General features: G+C 46.5%; 1 protein-coding gene across 2 annotated transcripts in view; it reads right to left on the reverse strand.

The window, feature by feature from the left end:
* CLIC5 (chloride intracellular channel 5) overlaps window positions 1-15,956 on the reverse strand; it is a 100,477-nt gene that overhangs the window by 38,988 nt on the left and 45,533 nt on the right. For both annotated transcript variants that reach the window (XM_008542165.2, XM_008542173.2), the window contains exons 2-3: window positions 8,686-8,795; window positions 4,479-4,604 (exon numbers count right to left, since the gene is read on the reverse strand). In XM_008542165.2, the coding sequence (XP_008540387.1) occupies window positions 4,479-4,604; window positions 8,686-8,795 (236 nt within the window). The remainder of the gene's footprint in view (window positions 1-4,478; window positions 4,605-8,685; window positions 8,796-15,956) is intronic.

The following is a 15,956-nucleotide window of genomic DNA, read 5'->3' on the forward strand; positions in this document are numbered from 1 at the left end:
GGTGAATAGTAGCCAAAGAACAAAACAAAAAGATGATTGCAGATGGAAGTGCCCTCACTGGCTCTCACTGACTATCCAAAGGCCACTGAGCCCCTGAACCAAAAGACCTCATGCAACTGAAGCAACACGCAGTAAATACCTACCAGGGGCCGGGCCCTGTCCCTGGCATAGGGAATACACTGGAGACAAACAGAGACAGTCCTCTGGTCCACATGGAGCAACCTTTGCTGATTGCAGGGGCTCTCCTGGAGCTTGGATGTTGACCCTCCTTTTGCTCATGAGCTGAAAAGCGGAAGGACTTCCCCTCTGTCTCTGCTCCATCACTCCTGCTTCCTCGCCTCACCAACCCTCACTCAAGAAGTAGGTTCACGCTCCTGACTTTTCTGACCCTTGATTGTGTGCTCACCTTGTCTTGTCTCTGCTACTTAAGCAAATGATCCTTGGAGGTGGGTGGGGTCTAGTTTATCCATTAAAAGACTTCCATTGGGATCTGTAGATTTAAGACCTAAACTCACCAATCGTCTTTACAATTGCACCGGGGAGACAGTCACAAAAGAGGCACGGACCTCTCCAACTCTTCAAGCTGCCATTTAATGATCTCTTCTTACTCCACGTCAGGGACTAAGCAAAGTAATACTACCTTCTAGGATAGTCCCTCGAGCTCAACATTATGGTCATCGCTTAGTAGACGTGAGAATTAAAATTGGAGAGGTTTTAAGTAATTTACCTGTATCAGAGACCACTCATGCTCACTAAAGATCCATGTGCTTCTCTACATTTCCCAGCGTCTCTCTGTCAGGTTGGGGTCATGTGACTGGATTCTGGCCAACAGGATGGGAGGAAAAGTGATGTCACCACACACAGACCTGCCCCTTAAAAACATACCGTGTGATCCTTCTTCTCACTCTTTCCCTGCTGAAGGAGTCTTAGAGGAAATGCATTCCAAAAGCTACGAGATAGAAGAGGACCACACTACCCGCTCAGACTTTCCGTGAGTGAGAAATAAACCCGTATTCTGGTAAGCTGCTGAGATTTTGTTCCTGATTCGTTACTGCAATGCAGCACGACCTAGTGGTACAGATAAGAACCCAACTCATTCTGACTCTAAAGCCCATACTCTCAGCCACCACACCATCCTGTTACTGGTACTGAGGCTGTTTCTCCACCTCTCAGAGGGCTAGAAGAATGTTCTTGCCTTTTACTATTGTGAGATATAAACATTTCTTAAAATAATGAATTCAAAATGTCTTCCAATTCTCCCAGTGTTCTGAAACCTGTTAATACTCAATACTTGCTTGTTGGTTGACTGACTAAATGACATACCATGTAACTAGACCTCAACAGATTACCATCCTCCCAAATTTTTATCACAGCATCTATGCACCAGGATTATTTTAACCACCAGCTCTGGGAAAACACTTTGAAAAACTCGTGGAATCATAGAACTTCTGCTGAAAGGCGTCTTAGAGACTATGTAGTTTCACCCCCTCATTTTAAACATGAGGAAATAGGGAGGGTGTGAGAGGGAGAGAGCTTTGCCCAAGGTCACACAACAAACGCTGTTGACAAGTGGCCAGAGTTTGGTCTCTTGACACTCAGTTCTGGATCTTATTAACTCTGGCCATTCCTCGGAGATAAAGGTTAGGAGCAGCATGCCTCAACAGCAATCCCCATGATAATCCTGGCGCTTCCCGGGTGAGCACTAACTGGGTCAGTCTGAGGAAAGGGATGGTAGTTAGTCTCAGTTAGAAACTACTCGAGACTTCCTGGATTCCTCATTTTGACACCAAATGCTTTGTGAGATCAAAGGTGAGTTTTCAAAAAATTGTCGGAGTGTTTGTATGTGGTTTTCTCCTTTAAAAAATAAAGCTAAGGGGGAAAAGGCTCCCACAATTTCTTGGCTCTCTGGCAGCTTTTACAAACAGCAGTGTGATGAGAAACACATGGCTGAGCTGCGCTCAGCAGTTATGGGGGGTTTGCTGCCCCCTAGAGAACCGGAAGGTCAGGCTGCCCTCCTCCAGGGGCCTCAGGACACAGGCCACCCAACTCCCAGCTCCTTGAGTCAGTGGGAAGCCAGTTGAGGTTACTAGCTTGTTGTGGGCAGAAAAGCAGGTGCCCTTTTATGGGTCTGAGGCACTGGCTTGGGACACATACCGGGAGTGGCATCTGCCCCAGTCTCACCCATACAAAGGCATCTAAGGGACACTCCTGGGGTCTCTGGAATGGTTGATGGTCTCGTCACTAGGGCCCCCACTTTGGTGGCCTCCGGAGTCATGCGTTTTCACAGTTTTGAGTTTCTGCTACCTGGGCGCAGTGGATCATTGCATCACTGATGTGGCAGGAATGCACACAACTGTAGTCCAGAAAAGGACCCAGACTGGAGGAAGCGGAGCTCGGGACAGGTAATGTGGGCAGCCAGGGAAAAGAGCAGGCTGTGTCAGTGTCCAATTGCTTACTTCTCTTTGGATCACGGACATGTTTAAGAATCTGATGAAACGATGAATCTGATGATGGCCCTCCCCTGGAAGAATGTACCTGTACGCACGGGGCAGACAGTTTTGGGGGTCTCATGGACCCCTTTGGTCCCATTATGGATGTGGCTTGGACACCCTGAGTTAGAGAAAGAGCCCAGGAAAGGCACAGCTGGACTGGAGGCGAAGGGGGCCTGGCTAAGGCGGGTGTGAAGAATCAGAGAGCAGGAAGGGCTCTGGGGCCATCCTTCCACCGAGGAGGGAACTGAGGCTGAGGGCAGAGAAGGGACTGGTTCGAGGGGTCAGAACTAGCAGTGGACCTCAGGCCTCCAGGCTCAGCGCAGCCCTGCACACCTCCGCCCACCAGCCTGGCAAAGGACCGGGTGGGCCACTCTACTCCTCACTGCTTCGATTTTCCGTTCCCCAAGGGCCTTGATGGAAACAGTCACTCCTGAGTGCGGGAATTACCTTTAAAAGGGAAAATAACTTCACCACAGACTTTCTCCTCTGGGTCTCCCAGATGCAGTCTAATGTCTATTTAGATATTGAAAACAGCATATATTTTGTCCTGTGGGACTTCAAACCAGCACCAGCAATGAGGTCGAGTCCCAAGGGAGGGCCACGGAGCCTGAGCCCCCCCAGGGCCCTTCCAGCAAAGGGGCTGGCTGCTGTCCTGTTCAGAGCTGTGTGCGCCTTAACTGGGTGTTATGGGCGGTGCTGCCTGGATGATTTAATTAATGCATTTATTTAAAGTCTACACTCAGCTGCTTCCAACGAGCTTGAGGCGGCTTTCCGCTCTTAGTGTGAAAATAAACTCTCTCAATGTGGATGACAAAGAATCCTTTTTGGGAAGAATGTATAAACGTTCAGGGCTTAATCAGAGTACAACTGGGGGTTTTAATTTAACAGTGATTGGCTAGATGTGTGACCTTATGCAAGTTACTCAACGTCTCCATGACTCAGTTTCCCCAGCTGTAAAATGAGGATTATGACAGCACTGATCTCCAAGGGCACAAAGTAAGGGCGATGTAAGAGCTGATAAATCAATAGAACTTTAAAGTAAATGCAAGATGGTGGTTTTTAGTAGTCAAATTCCACTTGTTTTACCTACTATGTCGGGAACCCCAATTTCACTGTCCCCGGCTTAGCTTAGCCTGCCCATCTGTCTGGCCTGGACTGTCACCAAGTGGCTCCTCCTAATTGATTTCTCTGCCTCCAGCTCTTCTCATCTTCCCCCACCTGCTGAAGAAAGCCTGAAAAGGGATTCTCCATCACCTTTGCTTAAAACTTTTCAGTGGCTTGTAATATTATTTTTCTAGAATTAAAAAAAATTCTTGTGATTGTGTAAATCCCTGATTACAATATAGTATAATGACCACGTCTGGCTTCCATAACCTTTAGAATTCACCTCTCTTCTCTCTGCTCCTGTTTTCCATGAGGAGCATCTTCTCTGCCAACAGGGACACACAGCCCTCTGGTCTCTCCGCTTCCTGTGCGTGTTTAGAGGAGGAGGTGCTCTCAGTGTTTTCGTGTCTAATTATGGGCTCGGACCAGACCTGGTCACATTCATGACTCTTACTCATCCTCGGTGTGGTTTTAAGTCATGGGGTCACCTCTCTCCTGGCTTCTTTTCAATTTGTCAGCCTTTCAGCTGTCATTCTGACATGAAGGAGGCTTTGCCCTCACTTGGGGGGTCTTTTAGGCAAAGTGAACTGGAGGGAGGAGGACTTCTTTAGGGGGTCGGAGGGCGGTAACTTGCACAGCGCTCTGTTTGAGAGGGAGCAATGGCTCCACTTCATGGGGCGTCTACTCTTTGGAGTTGGTCTCTGTGGAGCAGTTTGAAACTTGCGCTGGGCCCTTTGGAGGTGGGGAGGGGTGTCCAGACTCTCTGAAAAGAGGGTCCTCTGCTCCTGGGAAAACTTGCCTCCTCAAAGTTAACACTGCGCTTTTCCAGTTCCCACAGGGACCCCTTCCTGTCATTAGCTCCCGAAATAAGCAGCTCATTACTTTTCAGGGGTCAAAGTCTCCTCCAGGAACTCCTCGATCTTATTGACGTCCGTCTTCACGTCCCCGTTGAAGGTCAGGAAGGGCGGATGGGTGCCAGGGGCCAGGTTGTGCAGGTCTGCTGGCTTTCTGTGGAGACAGAGATTCAGAGATCCAGGGCACTTCCCATTAGGGGAAACCTGGGACTTACCGTAAATTACACTCCCTGCGCTACCCAACAAGCCTGGCAGCAAAAACAGACATGATGTGGAGTGTAGGGCAGGGGAGGTTGGAGAAGATTCTGAAGGGATGCCATGTGACACGGAAGTCTGTCTGGTGGAAGTCAGTGAGAGAGGAGCAAGTCAAGATGAAGGAGTTGAGTACTATTGAAAAAGTGGCAAGTAATCAGAGTTGACTGTCTAAATCAAGACCCAGGGCAGAGGTTGGGCTTTGATTTCAAAAGTGCCTTCACCAATGAGCGTAACAAAAATACACTATCAGAATTGCAAACTTTAAAGATTAGTGAATTCAGTCACGCTTTTATACTAAGAAATATCTTCTGTGTTGTTAAGGGTCTGCATAAGAGGAAGGAAAGTGACCTTGTGTTTGAGCTGGGGCCCTCTTCATGCCCAAGGGTGCTTCCACCAGTGGGTCAGAATGCAAGAGCAGGATGGAGCAACGTGAGGGGAAGAAGGGATGGCAGATGGAGGGCATGGGAAGGGAGAAGCTTACACTGAAAAAAGAGTAAGGAAGAGGAGGAATAATGATGGCGACATCCGCAGGCAGGGCTGGAACCTCAGAGTCACCCCGAATGCTTTCTCTGAGAAGGCAACACTTCCTGTGGGAGTCAGGAGTGGAAAACATTAGGTGGAGGAACTGAGAAAAAAGTAAACAATGGGAGAAGAGGAGTCTGTAATGAAACAAATTCCTGGCGTGATCAGTTTGGGAGGGGAAGAGAAGAATTTCAATTACGTGCTACTCCCATAGCCTGCCCCAAACACACACACTCTCCAGCTGCCTTCTGTGGCACTTGGAACTCCTTAGATGATTGAGACCAAAAGTATTTTTTTTTAAAGATTGGCACCTGAGCTAACAACTGTTGCCAATCTTTTTTTTTTTTTTCTTTTCCCCGTTCTTTTCCCCAAAGCCCCGCAGTACATAGTTGTATATTCTAGTTGTGTGTGCCTCTGGCTGTACCATGTGGGATGCCGCCTCAGCATGGCCTGATGAGCAGTGCCATGTCCGTGGCCAGGATCTGAACCGACGAAACTCTGGGTTGCTAAAGCGGAGCGGGCGAACCACTCGTCCACGGCCTCCAAAAGTATTCTTTAAAATCTCATCAACTTAAACCCTTTGTTCACTTTGTGTGCATCCCTCATTTCAGACAAGGAGAGGACATTCTTTACCTTCTCCTCCTGTTTTTTTTAGCTGACACAGGGCAGCAAAGCCTGGGTTCTCAGCTGGGATGGGAAAGCTACATTGATTTTATTTTTCAGCAATTACTTCTATGTGGCTTAAAGATTCGGAAACGAGGTGCTTTTCTGTGACTTGAGAGAAGAAAGGCCTCTGGAGTGTGGTCCCCTGGGGAAATACTGCGTATGGCTGCTGAAGCTCAGCAGGACGTTGGCCGTGGGATACTGGTCAGTGAGGCCCTCACTCTTGGCTGACCCTTGGCACCATTTATGGTTGAAATTACATACTTAGCATTTAATTACATATAGCCAAGTCTATCTTATGGATTACTTCATGCACATCAGTCCTCCTTCCCGGACTGGACTGCCAGCTCCCCAAGGGGAAGGATGATGCTCAGAATATCCAATGTGTGTGAGGTTCTTGCCCCGAGCCAGTTGCACTACTGAATGCAAATACTTTACAGGGCCTGCCCCACTGAATCCTCACGAGAACCCTACAGACAAGGCACTACTTTCATGTCCTCTGTGCAGATCAGGAAACTGAGGCTCAGAAAAGTAAAGTAACTTGTTCAAGGACACTCAGCCGAGGAACGGTGGTGCCAGGACAAGAAATCCATTTTCTTAGAAATCGCTAAACTTCATTGCATCATATGTTAAAAAAATCTTTACCTCTTTATTATATATGTAATATACATGTTATATTTTTTTATAAAATATGTATATTTTATTAAATATATATATTATATTTTTTCTTTTATTTTCAGTAAGAAAGCTTCCTTATCCATAAAACTGGAATTGTGAGATTTGCCTGGCTCACCTCAAAGGCTGTTGGCAGGATCAATGTGATAACAGATATGAAAGAGCAACATAAGTGTCTAAGGAATGCTGGCTTGGCTCCCTCTCCCATTCTGATCTCCAACCAAACACACAGCCCCACTTTCACAGATGATAATCCAAAGGCCTCCTCTTCTCCACGGAAGGAAGCTATTCCTTCAAACCGTAAGAAAGTCCGCTCTCTTGAGCTGTCACAGACGATGATTGCCTGGCGGGTGCCTGTTGCTGTATTTGACAGATATTAGCTGGGGGCCTGAATGAGTTTGCAGCCAAGGCGGACACAAAGAAAGTTAAAACATGATCCCAGCCTATCCTTGAGGGATTTAAGTCTCAGCTGAAAGACAAAACAAACTCTATAACTAATGCGTTCTGAAAAGCGTGGTACTTGAACCCAGGGGACTGGATTTTAGTAGTTGGGCACTTTGGGCGAGTCATTTAAATGTGTCTGTCTTGGTTTCCTTGAGTAAAATGAAGAATTAAGACCTCCTTCACAGGGTTATACGTTATGTGATGTTTTACAGGAAAGCCCTCACTTGTTGCAAAGTGTTGCGACTGTAGCCACCATAACCTGGTGAAATGCTAAATGATGATACAAGGCAACATGGACAGCAGGTGCCGGCTGAGTTCGGAGGGAAGTTGGAGTGATGTGATGCTCCTAAGAGTGGGCAGGGGGAAGGGATGCTTCCCGGGGAGGGGGGCTGAGCTGTACCTGGGCGCTGCACCCTTCAGGAAGGCGGGGAGAGCCTCTGTGAGACAGAAGCAGCATCCTAGCCCAGGGGTGGGTAGGTCATGGTGAGAAGTGCTGGGAGATAATGTTGGGAGGAACCAGGGAAAAGACAAAGTGTCAAAGCATCGAAGGAGGGCTTCAGACGTCTTTACTCCACAGGCACAGGGAGGGGTGAGAAGGTTTGCTGAGTACGGGGAGCCACAAGATTATTTTAGGAAGAATAACCTTCCCGTAATATAAAGGATGGATCAGAGAGAAAGAGAGAGGGACCTGGAAGGATGAAGACCAGTTTGAAGAACAAAGCAACAGCCTGACTGGCAGCAGTGCAACCTGATCCAGGTGTGGCCTTCGAGAATGGACAAGAGAGCTTGCAGTGGGAGAGTGCCCTGGACTTGGCGACTGACTGACAATGGAGGTGGCAAGAGAAGGGAGCCGGAAACACTTCAGTGCCTAGAAAGTGGAAGAACAAAGGGATTCAGGAGGGGAGCCCAAATCAGAGGAAAAACCACAGATACGGTTTTCAACATAGACCGTTTAAAGTGATCATAGAAAATGCAAGTGGAAGTATCTAGAAGATAGCAGGTTCTGGGTATAGAGAAATTTACATGAAGGTGACAGGGAGAATAGACTAAGCTCACCAGGGAAGAAGGTAGAGGCAGATGATAAACACTCAGAACGTGAGCCTCGAGCTAGTCCTCACTTAAAGGAAGGCGGGAGAGAGAGAGAATGCAGGGCCAAGAGTGGGGCTCCTGACATGAAGGAGGCCTGGAGTTTTTATCGGCACTGCGGCTGCACTGTACTCTCCATGCCGGCCGATAGTCCAGAGCTCTCGCCCTGAGGAATTCCAAAGACAGAACGAAGCAGGGAAAGTGGTCTGGATCCCAACTCCGTGGAAATTCACTCTCCCACCTGAAGTCCCACTCGGGTCCCACAGCATGAAGGCACTAGTGCTACCAGGATGGCAAACTCCTGGATTTGTAGACATCCCTGCCCCTCTCTGTACCAGGCACTCTTAGTTGCAGATCCACTGTCCACTCCCCCTTCTTCCTTGAAAACTGAACCTCGCCTCGCAGGACAGCGACACGCTCAGGCCCAAGTGAGGCACTTGCTTCTGCGGCCTCCCTTGTAACCAGGGGTCTGGCCAGTGAGGTATGAGCAGGAGGCTGCCGGGAGCCACAGGGAGACTTTCTCCCCCTCTCATGGAAGGTTCTCTGTTTCTGCAGCTAAACACGTTCCTCATTAATACGCCATCCTTTACCTTTTCAGATCCACGGTGGTGACATTGAACACGACTCCTTTCAGCCAGAGGATCATAAAGAGTCGCTGAGAGAAGGGACAGTTGCCGATGCTCTCCCCATCGATTCCAGCCTAGAAGGAAGAGACCCAGAGTCCTGAGTTGGCATGTGCATATTAGCGAGAAGGAAAAAGGGATTACAACACCCAAACATGAGTCTGAGGAGAACCGACTAAATCCCGTCCCAGCCTAACTTCCAAGGGCAGTTGCCCTATTCATCGTTGTCTTCCTAATGTCTCTGCAGGGCAATGCCTGGCACAGAACGAGAGGCAAATGCATGCTGGACCAAATCTGAGTTTCTAGCATGGCAGTTATGTAGAGTCATAACATTCTGAACCACAGAACCCCAGCATCTCAGGGTAAAAAGAGACCTTCACCATCACAGAGTCTAACACAAATGGTGTTGAACCACCAACTTCTATGCCCCCAAGTAATCATCTAGTCTATGCATGAGTGTCTCCACTCACCGGTAATTTATATCTTTCAAAGCAACCCATTCTGCGGATAGTGCTAACAATTAGAAATGCTTTTCTTTGGCTGGGCCTAGCCAAAATATGTTCCTCTGTAGTTTACCCTCTTCCACCCTTTGGTCCTTGCTCCATGAGGACGTCATGAGTACAAATCCTCAGACCTTGATCGCATCTCCCTGTATCTAGACTAGTCAGCAGGCTCAAGATATAATCAATACCTCACTTAGTTCTGATGAGTACTTGACCTTCAATGTCAATAAACCCTTCATTTGTTAAATTATCCTTTTACTCAACAAATACATATTGACTATCAATTATGTGCAGGGCGCTGGAGAAAATTACACAGGAGAGTGAAAAGTGCATTCACTCCGGGAGGTTATGGCCTTCTGTGGGGTGGCCTGGGGCTGAGACAGGAACACAGACGGCACAAGAGCAGAGAGCATGATTGAGTGCTGCATATATACTGCTGCTAAGCCCCCTCCCCTTCTCAGGACTCTCCCCAGCACAGTCTGTTGGTATTTTTTATTGTCTGAAAGGTCAGGCTGCCTGTACTTCTGAGTGTGCTGCAGGCATGAATTCTATAAAGAATTCATTCTCAGCAAACACACGAACAACAGAAAGGATGAGGAACTGATCTCTGCATAATTTATCTCCACTGAGGGGTCTACCGGCCCCGACGTGGTGCTTAGAGGGAGAAATCACCCCTCACTCTAGTTTGCTGTTGGTGCCCCTGAAAACTGAGCTCTCTTGTCGGGTGGCCTGAGCACCAGGCTCCAGGGACCAGGAGGCTGCAAGGGAAGGCCCCCAGGCTTACTCGCAAAGCTGCAAATATTCCAACCAACCTCCTGGAAGGGGGACTTGCTAAGATTTTTTTTTTAAGAAACAGAGAAAAATACACCCAAAGCTCAACACATTATTTTCCCCCTCGGGGTTTGTTTTGCTGTGGCGTTCGGTGGAGAGGCAGCGGGCCCTTCTTTCACACACGAGAGCCCAGCTGTGTGCTTATTTCCACCTTGCAATTCACTCCTAGCAGAGGCTCAGGTTTATCATGGAAAACTGGTGCCTTCGACGGTGCTGGTTGTAGGTAATTGCTATGAAATTACAGTTCTTTTACTTCTCTCTTAGCTACACCGGGAAACCCATCCCTACCCAGGTCTCACTTTTTCTCAGTGTTGGAAACAGAAGCACCCCTGAGTAGCTGTGACACCGTGGGCCCCATTACATAAATCTGAAAGGTGGGAGGGCTCTGTGTGGGTGCCACCCCTGCCCACAGAGCTGAAGTTATTGATAAAGCCACACTCAGCCAGGCAACTATTAATTTAATAATAGATTGATGCTGGACTTGAGTCTGCGATGTCAGTTCCCCACGACCGTCCCCAAAAGGGCTCACTTCACAGATACCTGGTTCTTGGTCCTTTAAGACATCTTGATGAAGGACTTTTGCCCAGGGCCAGTTATAACGTAAGTGACAAGCGGAGAATTAAAAAGAAACACAAGCAAAATCAAAAGCCACATCCACACACCATCATCTGTTTTCCTCTAGTGGTGGTGGCTGCGGGGGTAGTGGATAAGGGAACTGAAGGAGGAATTGGTGAAATATTGGAATTCTTATTAGTTAGATAAAAAAAATCAAACAGCAATGTTAACGATAACTAACACCTATATTGTCAGGCGTTGTTCTAAGTGCTTTACATAAACTATTAACTCACATATTCCTCAGTGAAACCTGTGTAGTGGGATCTTATCACCCTTTTACAGATATGGAAACTGAGGCACAGAGAGGGAAAATACCTGGCTAAGGGTCCCAGGACTGAACTCAGGCAATCTGGCTCCAGATCCAGAGCTCTTAACTGCCATGCCCGGCGTCCCACCTGAGGACCCAGATTGGGAACTCGTTCACACGAGGTCACAGAGCTGGCAGGTGCTCGTGCTGGAATTGTCTGCATTCCTCCCACTTGTGAGTCCATGAGCACACCGCGATGCCGGAGGCCTAGAGAGGGCGCCTTTCATAGCTCCCACATTTGCATTATTGTCGTATATTACGACTCTAGGCCTAGTAAACAAAAGCTGCCGAAGGACCGATTCAAATAACATATGAGGATCTGTCATTCATCTTCACTGTCCCTGCATCCTTCTTTCAGCTTCCTCTTTTCTTTTCTTGTGGTAAGAACACGAAACATGAACTCTACCTTGTTAGAGCTTTTTAAGCGTGCAATACGTTCTTGTTGACTGGAGGTACAATTTTGTACAGCAGATCTCTAAAACTTACTTATCCTGCCTCCCTGAAACTTATTCCTCATTTCCCCTGCCCCCTGCCCTTGGCAACCACCATTCCACTCTTTGATTCTATGACTTTGACTATTTCTGCTACCACATGTAAGTGAAAGCATGCAGTATTTGTCTTTCTGTGATTGACTGAATTCGCTTAACATAACATCCTCGAGGTCCATCCATGTTGTCGCATATTTTAGACTTTCCTTCTCTGTAAAGGCTGAATAGTGTTCCATTGTGTGTATACACCACAGTTTCTTTATTCAATCATCTATCGTTGGACATTTAGGCTGTTTCCATGTCTTAGCTATTGTGAATATTGCTACAGTGAACAAAGGAGTGCGAATATCTCTTTGAGATCCTGATTTCAATTATTTTGAATAAATACCTATAAGTAGGATTGATGAATCTTACAGTACTTCTATTTTTAATTTTTTGAGGAATCTCCATACTGTTTTTCATAGCGGCTGCACCATTTTGTATTTTCATCAACAGTGTACAAGGGTTCCAATTGCTCCACATCTTTGCCAAAACTTGTCATTTGTTTCTTCCATAATAGCTGTCCTGACAGGTGTGATGTGAGATCTCATTGTGGTTTTGATTTGCAGTTCCCTGATGATTAGTGACATGGAGAATTTTTTTCATATACCTGTTGAGCACTGTATGTCTCTTTTGGAGAAATGTCTATTCAAGTCTTTAGCCCATTTTTTAATTGGGCTATTTGTGTTTTTACTATTGACTTATTCAGCTTCCTTTTTTCCTCCTTCACAACTCACCAGTCCTGTGGCCCACATAAACCATTTGTTAAACTCATGGGTTAAACGTGGTGAGCTTGTGACAACCACTTGAAACATCAACCAAGAAGAACTAGGTGAGGCTCAATGGGACCCCAGACCCTGAAAAGTATGATGGAAAATTCTAGATGGCCTTTGGTTCAAAGGGATTCCAAGAAATGGAGTCTGTGGATAGGCACAAAAGTGGTGGACTAGGTTGAATAATGTCCCCCTAAAATTCATGTCCACCTGGAACCTGTGAGCGTGACCTTATTTGGAAATAGGGTCTTTGCAGATGAAATCAAGTTAAGATGAGGTCATATTGGATTAGGGTGGGCCCTAAATATGACTGGTGTCCTTATAAGAAGAGGGAAATTTGGACACAGACATACAGGGGAGAAAGTCATATGAAGACAGAGGCAGAGGTTGGAGTGATCAAACCAAGGAACACCAAGGATTGCCAGCAAACACCAGAAGCTAGAAGAGACAAGGAAGGGTGCTTCCCTAGATTTTGGGGGGCACATGGCCATGCTGACACCTTGATTTCAAGCTTCCATCCTTCAGAACTTGGAGAGAACAAATTTCTGTTGTTATCAGCCACACACTTCGTGGTAATTTGTCGAGGGAGCCCAGGAAACTAACGCAAGCAGGAGAGTATCAAGAGGAAAATATGTACAGCTAATGGCAAACTTCCCAAGTTCACAGTTCTGCTCTGCTATGGGCCTCGTGTGCACACACGATTGCCAGCCAGCTATAACCCCAAAGTACTTTCTGTTCCCTAGATATAATACATTTACTTACTATGCTATACTATGTTATACGCTATAAGTTACAATAAAACACAAAATATTATACAGTATATAACATTACATATGATAATAATAACAGCATCATGGAATTATAGAGGTTGTATGATTATACATTATATGTTATATGCTGGGTAAGCCATATTATATGCTATGAGATATTGCCTTTCATGTACTCTCTCCCTCTCTATGGTGAGCTTGGCTACCCTAAAACATGGGCCAGGTTTTTTTTCTTTTTTTTTGGTGAGGAAGATTGGCCCTGAGCTAACATCTGTTGTCAATCTTCCTCTTCTTTTTTTCTCTCCCCAAAACCCCAGTACATAGTTATATATCCTAGTTGTAAGTCCTTTTGGTTCTTCTATGTGGGATGCCACCATAGCATGGCTTGATGAGCGATGCGTATGTCTCTGCCCACGATCCGAACCGGTGAACCCTGGGCCACCAAAGCAGAGCATGCAAACTTAACCACTACACCACCGGGCCAGCCCTAGGCCAGGTTTTCTTTGTCTTGAGCAACAACAAGCACAGGTGCCTGAAACTTAGTTGATACTCAGTGCTGGTTAGAATGATGCATGTTGAGGGGAGGGTGATACTGCTCCCTTTGTGTGGCTTGAGTATCTCAAAATTCTAACGCTGGCGCTCTGAAGAGTGTCCTGAGAAAAAAGCTTGGCTTATATAACACATTATAGCGGGAGAGCGTGGTTCCAGACCAGTCTCTGCCGCTAATTCACCATGTTCCTTGAGTATGTCGCCTCTCTCTCCTGGCCTCAGTCACTGCACTTACAACTTACTGCAATTTTGTGAATTCAAGTGGCTAATGGAGATTTGTTTAAGACAGCATTTCTCAAACATTCTGCTCACAGACTCCTTATATCCCTTTAAAGATTGTTAAGGATCTCAAAGAGCTTTTATTTATGTGGATTATAGCTATCAACATTTACTGTATTATAAATTAAAGCTAAAACATATTTTAAATACTTATTACCTTATTTATTTAAATATAATAATAAACATATTGCATGTTAATATAAATAACATTTTAATATAATGGAACTATATATTTTTCAAAAAAGAAATTTAGTAAGCACACATTGTTCCACGTTTTTACAAAATCTTTAACGTCTGGCTTAATAGAATTCAGCTTCTGCGTTCAATCTTGTGCTATTGGGCTGAAGTATATGAAGAAAGTCTGGCCTTACACAGATACATAGCTGGAACATGGAAGAGTAATTTAATAACTTTTTCGGATAATTGTGGGTATTTTTCTTTAATACCAAAACTCAACAGTGGTAGTTTCTTAAAGGTTAGTTGATAGCTGGAATTTAAAACCCTCTCAATGAAGTTCTTCTGTTCCACTAAAATCCATTCACCTTTCCTGCACTTTGAATGGATCTTTTACCCATGAATGATTTTGTGACATCACAAACCCGTCATTTGGAAAACAGCCTTTGACTGAGGGGTGCAGATTTTCCAAACGCTGATACATTTCGCGACACAGCATCACAATGTCTCATTCAGTAACATCGCCACCTAAGCTCATCAGAAAAGTTTAAGCAAAGAGAAGCTGCCAAGCTCATGATGGCACAGAGACTTGTTTTCCAATATTCTTAGCTTTCTCTGGAAAGCTTGTATTTTATCATCGGCAATAAATACTGTCAGTTGTTATCCTTAAAACGACAAGCTCATTTCATTGATTTTCCAGGAAGTGTCTGGCACGTACCAAGTCGGAAAAACCACAGTTTGTCTGCCGGTTGCTCTTTCAAGCAAAAACCGTGTTCCGCAAGAAAAGGGGCTGGTTCAGCTCACAGGTCACTCGCACAAGTGCTTCTCCGGAGACAACCATTGCACTTTGGGGTGCAGCCCAAGAGCTTCGTGTCCATTTCCCATTTCATCAGCCAGAACTTTTAAAAGACACATACTCAAAGGGCTGAGACTTAATCACGGTAGATAATTTTTACTGCTTTGTCAAGAACATTCATCAACGAGACAGGCTCTTTCTTTTCTGCACAGGCATGGCTCCTCCTTCACACCACCACCCTGATCTGTGCTAAAACACCAGCAGCCTTAATCACGAAATGCCAACCCCAGGGAGAAATTACATGACTTTGAAAATAGTTATATTCAGCCTCCTGCAAGGGTCTCGGGGATCCAGGAGTCCACAAACAACATTTGAGAGCTGCTGGTTTAAGACATCCCATGCACCGACCGGGTACACGGTGTTTCAGCTCCAGACAATGGGGGGAAGCTGCTAATTGTGCAACAGTCACTGGAGGGTACCAGGTGCAGAAGAGCGAAGGTTCATTCAGAGGAGGTCCCAGGGGGAATAGCAGGAAACAAACGGATGGCATTTCAGCTTGACAGACATGTCACATCAGTTCACTGTCTCAGCTCCCAATGCACCCTCCCCTAAATGCTCTGTGAGAAGAGGGAGGGGTTCCTTTCAGCGTTTCGGAAGTGAGCATACAGGTAGGCTTTGTCAGGAGAGAGCACTGGAGGGCACTGAGGAGGACGAGGCTCTCCTGTTGTCTCTGGCATGGGCTGGGGGGACAGTGGTACGGGTGTAAGGCCCTCCAGTAGAGCCTGTCCCAGCCACAGGTACCTTTCAGCCGTGGCCTGCCGATAACCTTTCTGTAGCCCTTCTGACACGGAAGCCAAAGCCCCCTGTGCACAGCCTGTCTATGGCCAGGGTGTCCGCACAGATCTGACTGACTCTGCAAGCCCCGCGTGGCACGGGGCCTCCTGCTCCTGCTGACACCTGGACGCCACTGCACGCCTGTGCCACCACTGCCGATCGTCTGCTCCCAGCCTGCTCTGGAGGTTGGCCTTTGGCTTGCCCAGCGACTCCAGATCAGCTCTGTCTTAGCCAAACCGGTGAACGCCTCTGCTTTCTGCTGAGCTGGCCATAGCTTCTCCAG

The sequence above is a fragment of the Equus przewalskii genome, chromosome 19 (assembly GCF_037783145.1).
Source record: "Equus przewalskii isolate Varuska chromosome 19, EquPr2, whole genome shotgun sequence".
NCBI classification, from domain to species: domain Eukaryota; kingdom Metazoa; phylum Chordata; class Mammalia; order Perissodactyla; family Equidae; genus Equus; species Equus przewalskii.